Source organism: Oncorhynchus keta, chromosome 9 (genome assembly GCF_023373465.1).
Source record: "Oncorhynchus keta strain PuntledgeMale-10-30-2019 chromosome 9, Oket_V2, whole genome shotgun sequence".
Taxonomy (NCBI): domain Eukaryota; kingdom Metazoa; phylum Chordata; class Actinopteri; order Salmoniformes; family Salmonidae; genus Oncorhynchus; species Oncorhynchus keta.
This window is the reverse complement of record NC_068429.1, coordinates 44204882-44219040: the sequence shown is the minus strand read 5'-3', so window position 1 is coordinate 44219040 and position 14159 is coordinate 44204882. Positions and strand designations below refer to the sequence as shown.

Genomic DNA, 14159 nt, shown 5'->3' with positions numbered 1-14159 from the left:
GGTCTACTACACCTGTTGTATTCGGCGCGCACGTGACAAATAAACTTTGATTTGATTTGGGGTGAGTGGAGCAGTGGTCTAAGGCACTGCATCGCGGTGCTACCTGTGCCACTAGAGATTCTGGGTTCGAGTCCAGGATATGTCGCAGCCGGCCGCGACCAGGAGACCCATGGGGTGGCGCATAATTGGCCCAGCGTCGTCCGGGTTATGGGAGGGTTTGGCCGGCAGGATGTCCTTGTCCCATCGCGCACTAGCGACTCTTGTGGCTGGCCGGGTGCGGTGCACACTGACACGGTTGCCAGGTGTACGGTGTTTCCTCCGACACATTGGTGCAGCTGGCTTCCGGGTTAAGTGGGCATTGTGTCAAGGAGCAGTGCGGCTTGGTTGGGTTGTGTTTTGGAGGAGGCACGGCTCGCGACCTTCGCCTCTCCTGAGTCCATACGGGAGTTTCAGTGGTGAGACAAGACTGTACCAATTGGATACCACGAAATTGGGGAGAAATTGGGGAGAAAACGGGGAATATATGATAATAATAATAAAATGTAAAATGTAGAGATATGAATTTGAAATAGATAAGATAATGGGGCCAGTTCCCCCAGCACTGCTGTTCCCTCCTCCCCCTTAGCAGTGCGGGTGAGTCAGGGGGAGGCTGAGAGCTGGTTGCTTGATTGAATTAGATGAGGTGGGGGAGTCAGGGAGGTTAGGATGGAATTGAATTCGACTTGATTGAGGATGGTTAGGAGAGGGGGCAGACAGTGTGAGGTGCTGGGGTCGCTGCCATCAGATGGAGACTGTCATTGGCTTTAAATTGATTTCCCACCCATAAGGATGATGCATGTGCTGGCAGTGCCTTCAGAAAGTATTCATTCCACATTTTGTTGAGTTACATCTTGAATTCAAAATGGATTCAATTGTTGTTGTTTTTCTCACCCATCTACACACACACTGTTTTTAGACAGAGTTTAAAAAATAAAAAGGAATATCTCATTTACGTAAGTATTCACAACCCTGAGTCAATACACATTTGGCAGTGATTACAGCTGTCTTTCTGGGTAATTCTCTAAGCACATTCCACACCTGGATTGTGCAAGATTTGACCATTATACTTTTCAAAAACATAATGATGGTGTTGGAGTCGTGCCTGGACACGCAGTCGGGGGTGAACAGGGAGTACAGGAGGGGACTAAGCACGTACCCCTGAGGGGCCCCCGTGGTGAGGATCAGCGTGGCAGATGTGTTGTTGCCTACCCTTACCCCCTGGGGTAGTCCAGGATCCAGTTGCAGAGGGAGGTGCTTTGGGCCAAAGCAGCAACTACTCTTCCTGGGGTCCAAACAAATGAAGGCAATCATGTTTGCGATAAGATAGTAAAGTAAAACTGCAAAACATATTACAAAGAAATTAACTTCATGTCCTGAATACAAAGCGGTATGTTTGGGGCAAATCCAACACATCACTGAGTACCAGTATTCATATTGTGTTACTGTGAGTGGGCCAGTGATGCAAAATCTCAATTTAATTCATTCTAAATTCTAGGTTTAACACGAAAAAAACATGTGGCAAAAAGTAAAGGGATGTCAAGTTATTAACCACACACACACACACTGAGAGATCAAAGTGTTGACAGACGTTTTAATGCTGGCTGCGTCTCCCCGGCTCTGCTCCAGGAGATAGTTCAGTTTGACAGGGGTATGGTGAGAGGTGTGTGTGAGCGTGCAAATGGAATTCAAGTTGCCAGTAGTGGCCTCTCCATAGTGAACTACAATACGGCCGGTTGCAGGGAGCAGCAGCACAGGACAGGGTGTGAACAGAGCAGAGCAGACAGGGCTGTTAGAGGATATGTTACCTGGGCAGACGTTTGTTTGGCCATCCGTTGAAGCTGAGGTGAGTTTGATTGATTAAAGTTTAATCTGCTGCTGAATGCTTTTCTCCAGAGGTGCCCTTGGAACTACTAACAAGACTGGCTGTGTTTGCAAGAAATAGGAAATAGAGAAATAGTTTGGAAACAGAGGGGTGTGTTTGTACTGTTCACTGTGGTGTTTCTAACTGACTCTCCTTCCATTCTCCTCTCTCTCTCCCTCTTATCTATCTTTCTCTCTTTTTCTTTACCTCTTCTCTCCCCCCCTAAAGAGGTCCTTCCGTTCGTTCGGTAATGATGACCGCCACGTCATGGCCAAACACTCCACCATCTACCCATCGTCGTCTGAACTGGAGGCGGTCCAGACCCTGGTGTCCACCGTGGAGGGTGCCCTCAAACACGTCTCTGATTGGATAGACCAGAGCAATGTCCAATCGGTGCAGAGTAACAGCCAGGCAGACGCAGCAGCCGGCCAGACAGACGGCCAGCCGAACCCCACAGACAGCACAATGACAGAGGACGGTAGTGCTGACCATGACGACGACCTTAACGACGACCCCGACGTTAGTCCCAGCGCCAGCCCAGATGACTGCACAGACAGCAGCTGCAGGTGGGGTTCCCGACTGATGCACGCTGTGATATAGGCCTCTGGTGTTCTGTTGCGTGTCTGCCAGGTCGACAGTCATTTTGTATGGGCTATTTTCTATTTCCAGATATTGGGAAATGTTGAGCCTTGATATTATGGAATTCTATTTACGACTTGACATTTATCTGTTTTCTCTAATAACTCATGTAGTAGTACAGTTTATGTAGTTTAGGTAGTTAGTTGGTTAGTTAACCTATCCCATGTTTTAAGTGTAACCCAGCTTGCCTGTTGTCCTCAGGGAGCCCGGTGGAGGTGTGCTGTGTGGGGTGATGAGGATCGGCCTGGTGGCTAAAGGGCTGCTCATCAAACAGGACATGGATCTGGAGCTGGTGCTGATGTGTAGAGAGAAACCCACTGATGCACTGCTGTGCACTGTCTGTGACAACCTGCCCCTGCAGATACAAGTAAGAGATATGAGAGAGACAGATGCACACACACAAACACCAGTAATTGACGGCTTTTGCCCAAAAAAAAAAAAAGAAAAGCAAAAACTTGAATAAATACAATTGCTTCCGGCAGGAAAAAACTATCCCTTTTTGGTTACTACATGATTGCATATTTGTTATTTCATAATATTTGATGTCTTCGCTATTATTCTACAATGTATATTTCCAAAGAAGTGTGGTTCACCATTATTTGGACCCTATAGATTAATGAGCCAAATCTGTTTCACCATAATGAGAAACAAGTTTCAATTCTATTAATTATAACATATGTTTGTAAACTTACCATTCAAAAGTATGATTGAGTGTCCTTATAGCTTGATATTGATATTGATAGTACCTTGATATTTGCATTGCTTCTAAGTAAACCTCAAATTGTTTACTGACAGCCCAGCTATCTTCGAATAGACAAAATAATATTTTTTATTCGTTAATGGAAATATCACTCGATGTAATACATTTGGCCCTCGTGCTTATCAGTCTATGGATTCATTTGCTAAATGTAGTGGAATTTAATTGTGTGTATTTTCGTTAGTCGTCATGCATCTTATGTATCACTTGCTCACAGCGTACCTATTTTGAGGGGAATATCACTTGTCAGACGGCACACGAGCTGCTACTGCAGCTCCTCAATCAGCTCGTTGCTGCCGGAGTGAAATGTGGGCTTTTATAAAGCTCCGTCATTGCGCAACAATTCTAAATGCAATCGCGTGTTTAAAAAAAAAAATGTTGTGACCGCGATTAAGAGCTACACTTTTTGTTTCTCAGCTGGTAATTGAAGCGCCTCTCCCATTCTCCATTCAGGTGCATAGGCAACGGTAGGCAGGCGACATCAGTGCGTCACCCATCATTTTCAATGTGATTTGCAACCTGAACTTTTTACTTCATATTGTGAGGCGCGTCTTTCTTACCTTGTTTCAAAGTAGCCTATTAAAAATCCTACCATGGAAATGTGCAGGCAATTATTTTGTAAAGACTTCCTCGTATGCCATTGAAAACAGGATTTCTCTCCTGTTCTATTGGTTTTCAAATCAACTTTCTTTCGTTGTCCAGAAGCCGAAGGCACAATCCTAGTTATATTAGCTACATCTTTAGATTCTCCCACTTTTTACGTTTCTAACTGAGAGTTTCATCTTTGTCATGTATTTAACTGCTGGCATCAGGTGTGCTGTTTAGAATGGTGTTCTTCTGTGAATTGCATTTTGGCAAATGTTTTGAAAATGATGTTTTATTACAGGAGTTGCATGTTCTGTTAAGATGAATTACCATAATTGAAATGTGATTTCTGTCATTCTAAGCACAGCGGGTGGATGCCCTAATGGGTTATATGCAAATGAGTCCGGTAAATTTGTCAAATGGCCTGTAAATTAAAATCTTCCCGGTCACGTTGTCCGGCGCCACGGAAACCCTGACACACACACTGCTCTGTGCTATGGAACCCATTCATTCAGCAGTCTGTACTATATTGGACTTGTGTATTCTCCACCTGTAGATAGGAGACACTCGGTGCCTGTGGCAGAAGGTCTGGCTAGATCGGGTTTTGTAACGCCGGACCAAAGTCAGTCCTTCTTCTTCTTTGGGTTCGGAAAGGAATTTATTAATTGGATAAGAATTATTTATGCACACCCAATGGCGTCCGTGGTAACCAATCAAGAAATGCCGGCAGTCATTCCGCTTGTTCAAGGGGTGCCGACAGGGGTGCCCTATTTCGCCTGATCTCTTCGCTGTAGCCATGGAACCCCTTGCTACTCGCATTCGGGCATGTGCCGATATAGCTTCTGTTAAAATCAAGGACACACAGCACAACATTTCCCTATATGCAGACGATGTTCTTTTGTTTTTGTCCAAACCTAATACTTCTATTCCACCCTTACTTAACTTGATAAACACATTTGGCTCCTTCTCTGGCTACAAGATAAACTGGCAAAAAAGTGAGTTGATGCCAATATCACGGCCTGTGGATATGCAATTTCTGCAATCTACCCCGTTTAGAACAGTGATGGACAAGTTCACAAGCCTCGGCATTGTAGTGACAAGAGACCTTGATCAGCTATTGAAAGCGAATTGGGACATGCAAATATATCAGCTTAAACAAAATATAGATTTTTGGAAAACTCTGCCTATCTCCTTGGTTGGTCGTATAAACGCTATTAAAATGGTTGTCCTACCCAGGTTTCTTTACCTCTTCCAATGTCTACCCAATTTCATACCACAAAGCTATTTTAAGAAACTGGATTCAATAGTAACTCCATTTTTAGGGGATAACAAGTCAGCCAGAATTTCAAAGAAGCATTTATGCAAGTACAAAATAGAGGGGGGCTTTGGCCTTCCTCACTTTAAACTGTATTATTGGGCTGCTAATCTGAACATTGTGTCTTTCTGGAGGGAAAGTTTACCTGCGATGAGACAGAAGGATATGCCTGCATGGCTTTTGATTGATCAGGCCTCCTGTCAACGTTCCTCACTCCCTGCACTTGTTAATAGCCCATCACATCGAAGGCCTTAGAAAGGCAGGGTAGGATAGATATAGGTCTGTAACAGTTTGGGTCAAGAGTGTCTCCCCCTTTGAAGAGGGGGATGACCGCGGCAGCTTTCCAATCTTTAGGGATCTCAGACGATACTAAAGAGAGGTTGGAACAGGCTAGTAATATAGGGGTTGCAATAATAATTTTAGAAAGAGAGGGTCCAGATTTGGGACGGCAGGGTAGCCTAGTGGTTAGAGCGTTGGACTAGTAACCGGAAGGTTGCAAGTTCAAATCACCGAGCTGACAAGGTACAAATCTGTCGTTCTTCCCCTGAACAGGCAGTGAACCCACTGACTTGCCTAGTTAAATAAAGGTTAAATAAAGGTATAATAAAATTGTCTAGCCCAGCTTATTTGTACGGGACCAGGTTCTGCAGCTCTTTCAGAACATCAGCAATCTGGATTTGGGTGAAGGAGAAGTAGCGAAGTTGTGCTACAGGATGCAAATTTCTGTTTGAAAAAGCTAGCCTTTGCTTTCCTGACTGCCTGTGAATATATGGCCTCATATAGCTTGGTGTAGAGTTCACAGTACACCCATAGCAGCATTTTCTTGGCCTTGGTTTAAATTGAGGCCTACATTTCCATGTTAGCACATGCTCATAGCCATATCAGAGCTACATTTTGGCTTGTCAGTGGAAGTGTGGAAACTGGGACATTTATGGTTCTGTCTTATTACAGCTAAACAGCCCAACACACTAGCTATGTATCCATTGAGATTGTGTGTGTGTTTTAAACAGCCAACACACTTGAGGGTTGTGTGTGTGTTTTTTATGTATCTTTGGTAGTGTATTTGTGTGTGTCTTTATGTCTGTGCGCGGGTTTATGTCTCTTTGTGTGTGTGTTGTGTGTGTGTGTGTGTGTGTGTGTGTGTGTGTGTGTGGGTGTGTATATGGCTGTCTGAATGCTGCTGACACTCTAAAATTCATCATCTGATCTTAAGTCGGATCACTGGGGCCAGAGGTAATTGATTTCCCTTGTATGAGAGGAGAATTAATAAAAAGGACTGACACATACACACACACACACACACACACACACACACACACACACACACACACACACACACACACACACACACACACACACACACACACACACACACACACACACACACACACACACACACACACACACACACAGAATGCATAAAAAGGACATGCACATTGCAATTGTGTGGCTGGCATTAATACAAGGGATTATAGCGACAGAACTAGCTTTCAGCCTCCACATCAAACAATGTTGTTTTCAATCAGGGCCCTTTTTTCTTTCTTTCTTTTTATTCTCCCCCTCGCTCTCTCTTCTCATAATCTGCTTTGTAAATGCATTGTGTGTGTGTGTGTGTGTGTGTGTGTGTGTGTGTGTGTGTGTGTGTGTGTGTGTGTAATGCACTGTTGGTGATTTGGCTTGCTCTTATCGGCTTGCACAGCCTGGACTGAGACCAGCTGAAATTGTCATGACCCAAGCCAAGGGTCAAGTGCAGTTTGTCCTGGCTGTGACCTTTAACCCTTGACCTCTAACGCCTGCTGTTATTGACCTCTGACCCCTAACCCCTAACAGAAGTTAACCGAAGACAAGTATGAGGTGCAGCGCTGTGTGCCAGAGGCAGCCATCTTGGTGTGTAGTACGACAGAGCCAAAACTCACCCTGAAGGTCACCCTCACCTCCCCGCAGATGAGAGAGGACAGCGACGCGGACGAACAAGGTACCACAATCACATCTGTTTCGCTGTTGTTTTTGTGTTTATGTGTGTCTTTTTCTCTTCCAACGGAGGTAGTGAAATGGGTTTAAGGGGGAAATAAAATGAGTTGGTCTTTACATGGACATAGAGGGAGGAGGTATTGAGGTGTGTAGGTTTGCATACGCATGTTTGTGCGCACATCTGTGTGTATGATTTATGCTACTGCAGAGAGCAGCAGCACTAGTGTTGTTAGCAGGAGTCCACTGGGACACAGTAAGCTTTGAAAATATATCCATGGCCCTCTCCCAAAGCTACGCCCGTATTCCAATCCTCCTGCCTTGGGGAGACAATGGATAAGACAAGATGCCATATTCCCTCGACACTAACTCTTCATCAAACTTGCGCATGGTGTGCACGTATAGTGCCTTGCAAAAGTACTCATCCCGGTGTTTTTCCTATTTTGTTGCATTACAACCTGTAATTTAAATACATTTTTATTTGTATTTCATGTAGTGGACATACAGAAAATAGACCAAATTGGTGAAGTGAAATGATAAATAAAAAATAAAAAAACTGAAAAGTGGTGCATGCACATGTATTCACCCCCTAAATAAGATCTGGTGCAACCAATTACCTTCAGAAGTCACATAATTAGTTAAATAAAGTCCACCTGTTTCCGAAAGGCCCCAGCGTCTGCAACACTACTAAGCAAGGGGCATCACCAAGCAAGTGGCACCATGAAGACCAAGGAGCTCTCCAAACACTTCAGGGACAAAGTTGTGGAGAAGTGCAGATCAGGGTTGGGTTATAAAAAAAATATCAAACACTTTGAACATCCCACGGAGCACCATTAAATCCATTATTAAAATATGGAAAGAATATGGCACCACAGCAAACCTGCCAAGAGAGGGCCGCCCACCAAATCTCATGGACCTGGCAAGGAGGGCATTAATCAGAGAGGCAACAAAGAGACCAAGTTAACTCTGAAGGAGCTGCAAAGGTCCACCGTATCTGTCTATAGGACCACTTTAAGCCATACATTCCACAGAACTGGGCTTTATGGAAGAGTGGCCAGAAAAAAGCCATTGCTTAAAGAAAAAAATAAGCAAACACATTTGGTGTTTGCCAAAGGGTATGTGGGAGACTCCCCAAACATATGGAAGAAGGTACTCTGGTCAGATGAGACTAAAATGTAGCTTTTTGGCCATCAAGGAAAACACTATGTCTGGCGCAAACCCAAAACCTCTCATCACCCCAAGAACACCATCCCCACATTGAAGCATGGTGGTGGCAGCATCATACTGTGTGGATGTTTTTCATCAGCAAGGACTGGGAAACTGGTCAGAATTGAAGGAATGATGGATGGCGCTAAATACAGGAAATTCTTGAGGGAAACTGTTTCAGTCTTCCAGAGATTTGAGACTGGGAAGGAGGTTCACCTTCCAGCAGGACAATGACCCTACGCATACTGCTAAAGCAACACATGAGTGGTTTAAGGGGAAACATTTAAATGTATTGGAATGGCCTAGTCAAAGCCCAGACCTCAATCCAATTGAGAATCTGTGGTATGACTTAAAGATTGCTGTACACCAGTGGAACCCATCCAACTTGAAGGAGCTGTAGCAGTTTTGCCTTGAAGAATGGGCAACAATCCCAGTGGCTAGATGTGCCAAGCTTATAGAGACCTACCCCAAGATACTTGCAGCTGTAATTTCTGCAAAAGGTAGCTCTACAAAGTATTGACTTTGGGGGGTGAATAGTTATGCACTCTCAAGTTTAAATTTTTTTGTTTGTTATTTCTTATCAAATCACATACACATGGTTAGCAAATGTTAATGCGGGTGTAGCGAAATGCTTGTGCTTCTAGTTGCGACCATTCAGTAATATCGAACAAGTAATCTAACAATTTCACAAGAACTACCTTATACACACACACGTGTAAAGGAATGAATAAGAATATGTACATCAAAATATATGAATGAGCGGTGGCCGAACGGCATAGGCAAGATGCAGTAGATCTTGCCTATGCTGTTCGGCCATCGCTCATTCATATATTTTTTGTTTCACAATAAAAATGATTTTGTATCTTGAAAGTGGTAGGCATGTTGTGCAAATCAAATGATACAAGCCTTCCAAAAATACTTTTTTTTATTCCAGGCTGTAAGGCTACAAAATAGGAAAAATGCCAAGGTGTGTGAATTCTTTCGCAAGTCACTGTACACACACACGCGTCCGCACACACATGCACACACATGCACACACATGCACACACATGCACACACGCCCACCACTCTGTAACATAAAGTCATTTATCCAGCAGTCTGGGCCATATTAGTCTCAAATCTTTCCTAAAAGCCAGAAGAAAAGTGTAAACATAGTCGCGGTCATAGTGATTCTTCACCCTACTATTCTGCCTCAGCAGCCCTGTAGCATGTATCATGGTCAACAGGGCTGGGAGAAGGAACATTGAATCAAATTTGATTTGTCACAAGCCTAGACGTGGCGCTCCGGTACCACTTGCCCATGCGGTAGCAGAGAGAACAGTCTATGACTTGGGTGACTGGAGTCTTTGACAATTTTTTGGGGGGCCGGGACAGGGAGCCGGGACAGGGCAGAGTCAGAGCCCCACCCTAGAATACACATGCTCTCTCTGCAAATAAGACACCACCGTCTATCTTTCTACCCCTTTCCTCTGTCTATCTTCTCTCCCTGTCTGTTTAACGGTCTATTTTTAACCCTTGACTGAGTAAGATGAGGTTCGCGTGAGACCAAAGAAACCATACAGAAAAGGCTGGGGGAAAATAACACGGGTCTGATCGACACCCAGCCACCACATTCCTTTCTTTCTCATCATCACATTCTCCATCTCTTTCACATACCTGGGTAGTTTGTCACTTTGAGACTGTTCACTGTAAAGTGATGTTGTGAGAGCCGAAACATTGCTAAACAACATCCCTCAAAAGGGGTTATAAAATGGCAGCCGTTCCTGTCCTATCTCTCCTCCTCTGTCGGTGGTAGCCTACTGGTGGGGGGAGTGTGGCGTGTTGGTGTAATTGGGAAGAGGAGATGGGCGTGAGGTAGGGGTTTGCGGCCCAAATCACACTCAAATCCCTATGGGCCCTGGTCAAAAGTAGTGCACTATATAGGGAATAGGGTGCTGTTTGGAACACAGAGAGGGAGGGAGAGGGAGACATCTAGACCCTGGCAAAATCAATAGCGGAGGCAGGAACGCACCCATCCATCGTGCTGCTGATCCAGCTTGCTCGACAGTAAGGTCTGAGTGAGAGATGAGAGATGACACGGGGGCGGCTGTAGATCAAGGGGAACTATCCCTCCCCCCCGTACCGGTTGTATTTCCGGCGAGAGACGAGCGGGTCAAGGGCCCTGTCGCAGTGAGGAACGGCTCAGTGTCCCACAGCAACTCGCTGGCAACAAGAACTCATCACAGCAATTGGTATGAACCCAGGCTAGGTGTCTGTCTGTAAACAGTGCGTCTGTACACAGTCTGTACAGTACATAGCTTAAAGAACAAGGCCGTCTCCAGAGTCTAGTACCGTTGCATTACAAGATGAGGCACGACACTCTCTCCATTCGAATTAGCGATTAAACAAAGTGTTTTGGTCTCAGCAGACCTTCGTTCGACATATATATACGGGTGTGATATCGCCCGCTGTGCCTTGCCTGGATGGTCATTTGTACGAGCCCACCATCAGTCCCAGGGGTGTCTGTACTCAGCTAAAAGAGCGTGGCCATTTCAAAAGTCGAATATTGCCCATTCTGGATGGCACACGGCGCACTGAGAGCCACTCCATTTCAATAGATACCGAGGCTGTATATATTCCTTTAAGATCGATAGGCAATGCTTTATGTATCCTATTAGGCAACGTCTTATGGAACCTATTACGGCGCAGAATGCATCCATTTCAAGTTTCAATGAGTGCTCTTTCTGACACCGCTTTCTGACCCGTAATGGAATTATAAATTATACTACTGCTCTCTTATTTTCTGTTCGAATCAATGTATAGATTTCACAATTGTGCCGTAATGTAATTCATAATCAATCATTCATGTGAAGTCGTGATTTATTTTGAACCTTGATGAGATACTGCAAAACAAACCTTGAATTTGTTAGAGCTTCCTGTTGGATAAACCGGTATTTGTCAGTGTCGGTTGGAGCACTGAAAGTCAGTATCAAAGAGCCATTCATAACCTCAGCCAGAGCTCGTTGTGTAGCTGAGTCGGGTGGTCTGACTGAGGAGAGATGATGAGAGAGAGAGAGGGTTAGAGAGAGGGAAGGAGAAGAGAGGAATGAGTGAAATTAACCTGTGTAATGCCTTGAGTGGCCCCATATAGCGATGCTAAACTATTGTCCTCAATCCACACCGAGGGTAGAGGAGCTGGTGCAGTAGCTGTGTCGCTGAGAGTGTTGGAATAGTTGAATGGCGGGAGAGATAACCGATACGGGATAGAAAAATAACAGGCTACTTTATTCATCCATACGAGTCGCCTTGTTTTTCACTGCTCCATACTCAGTGTACTAAAGCTGGTACAGTACCTGGGGGTGCTGTATGATAAGTAAGCAGGACAAATGCTGCTGATGTTATGATTAGCTTTAGGTCTGTTTTTTATCTTCTCTGCACTCGTCTAGCTATGGGCCCGTTTCTCTGGGACATTGAGTACAGAGTGTGCTGTGGCTATTTCGCCTGCTCTCTGCTTCATGGAGGCATTGTAATAATCCACTCCAGAAGCAGCTGGGCACAGACACAGACACAAACACAAACACACACACACAAGGATTCCCATTGCTGACCTGCTTCAAATCAAATCAAATTGTTTTAGTCACATGCGCCGAAGGCAACAGTGAAATACTTACTTACAAGCCCCGAACCAACATTTCAGTTTAACAAAATATGAATAAGAAATAAAAAGAACAAGTAATTTAAAGAGCGGCAGTAAAATAACAATAGCGAGACCATATACAGGGGGTACCGGTACAGAGTCGATGTGCGCTGGCACCGGTTAGTCGAGGTAATTGAGGTAATATGTGCATGTAGGTAGAGTTATTAAAGTGACTATGCATAGATAATACAGTGGCTTGCGAAAGTATTCACTCCTCTTGGCATTTTTCCTAAATTGTTGCCTTACAACCTGGAATTAAAATGGATTGTTGAGGGGTTTGCATCATTTGATTACACAATGTGCCTACCACTTTGAAGATGCAAAATATTTTTTTGGGGGGTGAAACAAACAAGAAATAAGACCAAAAAATTGAAAACTTGAGCATGCATAACTATTCATCCCCCAGAAGTCAATACTTTGTAGAGACACCGTTTGTAGAAATTACAGCTGCAAGTCTCTATAAGCTTGGCACATCTAGCCACTGGGATTTTTGCCAGTGGCAAAACTGCTACAGGTCCTTCAAGTTGGATTGGTTCCACTGGTGTACAGCAATCTTTAAGTCATACCACAGATTCTCAATTGGATTGAGTTCTGGGCTTTGACTAGGCCATTCCAAGACATTTAAATGTTTCCCCTTAAACCACATGAGTGTTGCTTCAGCAGTATGCTTAGGGTCATTGTCCTGCTGGAAGGTGAACCTCCATCCCAGTCTCAAATATCTTGAAGACTGAAACAGTTTCCCTCAAGAGTTTCCCTGTATTTAGCACCATCCATCATTCCTTCAATTCTGACCAGTTTCCCAGTCCCTGCCGATGAAAAACATCTACACAGCATGATGCTGCCACCACCAGGCTTCACTGTGGGATGGTTTTCTCGGGGTGATGAGAGGTTTTGGGTTTGCACCAGACATAGTGTTTTCCTTGATGGCCATAAAGCTAAATTTTAGTCTCATCTAACCAGAGTTCCTTCTTCCATATGTTTGTGGAGTCTCCCACATGCCTTTTGGCAAACACCAAACGTGTTTGCTTATTTTTCTTCTTTAAGCAATGGCTTTTTTCTGGCCACTCTTCCGTAAAGCCCAACTCTATGGAGTGTACGGCTTAAAATGGTCCTATAGACAGATACTCCAATCTCTGCTGTGGACCTTTGCAGCTCCTTCAGGCTTATCTTTGGTCTCTTTGTTGCCTCTCTGATTACTGCCCTCCTTGCCTGGTCTGTGAGTTTTGATGGGTGGCCCTCTCTTGGCAGGTTTGTTGTGGTGCCATATTCTTTCAATTTTTTAATATTGGATTTAATGGTGCTCCGTGGGATGTTCAAAGTTTTGGATATTATTTTATAACCCAACCCTGATCTGCACTTCTCCACAACTTTGTCCCTGACCTGTTTGGAGAGCTCCTTGGTCTTCATGGTGCCACTTGCTTGGTGGTGCCCCTTGCTTAGTAGTGTTGCAGACTCTGGGGCCTTTCGGGAACAGGTGTAAATATGCTGAGATCATGTGACACTTAGATTGCACACAGGTGGACTTTATTTAACTAATTATGTGACTTCTGAAGGTAATTGGTTGCACCATATCTTATTTAGGGGCTTCATAGCAAAGTGGGTGAATACATATGCACGCACCACTTTTGGAAACAAGTTATATTTTTCATTTCACTTCACCAATTTGGACTATTTTGTTTATGTCCCTTACATGAAATCCAAATAAATAAGTATTTAAATTACAGGTTGTAAATAGTCTGGGTAGCCATTTGATTAGATGTTCAGGAGTCTCATGACTTGGGGGTAGAAGCTGTTTAGAAGCCTCTTGGACCTAGACTTGGCGCTCCGGTACCACTTGCCGTGCTGTAGAAGAGAGAACAGTCTGTGACTAGGGTGGCTGGAGTCTTTGACAGGTTTTAGGGCCTTCCTCTGACACCACCTGATATAGAGGTCCTGGATGGCAGGATCTTGGCCCCAGGGATGTACTGGGCTGTACACACTACCCTCTGTAGTGCCTTGCGGTCGGAGGCCAGGCAGTTGCCATACCAGGCAGTGATGCAACCAGTCAGGATGCTTGAGTGCATGGAGAGGAATGGAGTGGAATTTACTCATGTGCTCATTGTAATGAGATATT

At 44.5% G+C, this 14159-nt stretch overlaps 2 protein-coding genes across 5 annotated transcripts in view; one reads left to right on the top strand and one right to left on the bottom strand.

Annotated features, from left to right (window-relative positions):
* The window catches only part of sh2d3ca (SH2 domain containing 3Ca), a 304863-nt gene that overhangs the window by 228031 nt on the left and 62673 nt on the right, over window positions 1-14159 (bottom strand). The gene's annotated exons all lie outside the window — the stretch shown is intronic.
* Window positions 1-14159, top strand: part of strbp (spermatid perinuclear RNA binding protein) — a 124599-nt gene that overhangs the window by 74081 nt on the left and 36359 nt on the right. For all 4 annotated transcript variants that reach the window (XM_052525977.1, XM_052525976.1, XM_052525978.1 and 1 more), the window contains 3 exons: window positions 2129-2466; window positions 2741-2906; window positions 7027-7171. In XM_052525977.1, coding sequence (XP_052381937.1) covers window positions 2129-2466; window positions 2741-2906; window positions 7027-7171 — 649 coding nt within the window. The remainder of the gene's footprint in view (window positions 1-2128; window positions 2467-2740; window positions 2907-7026; window positions 7172-14159) is intronic.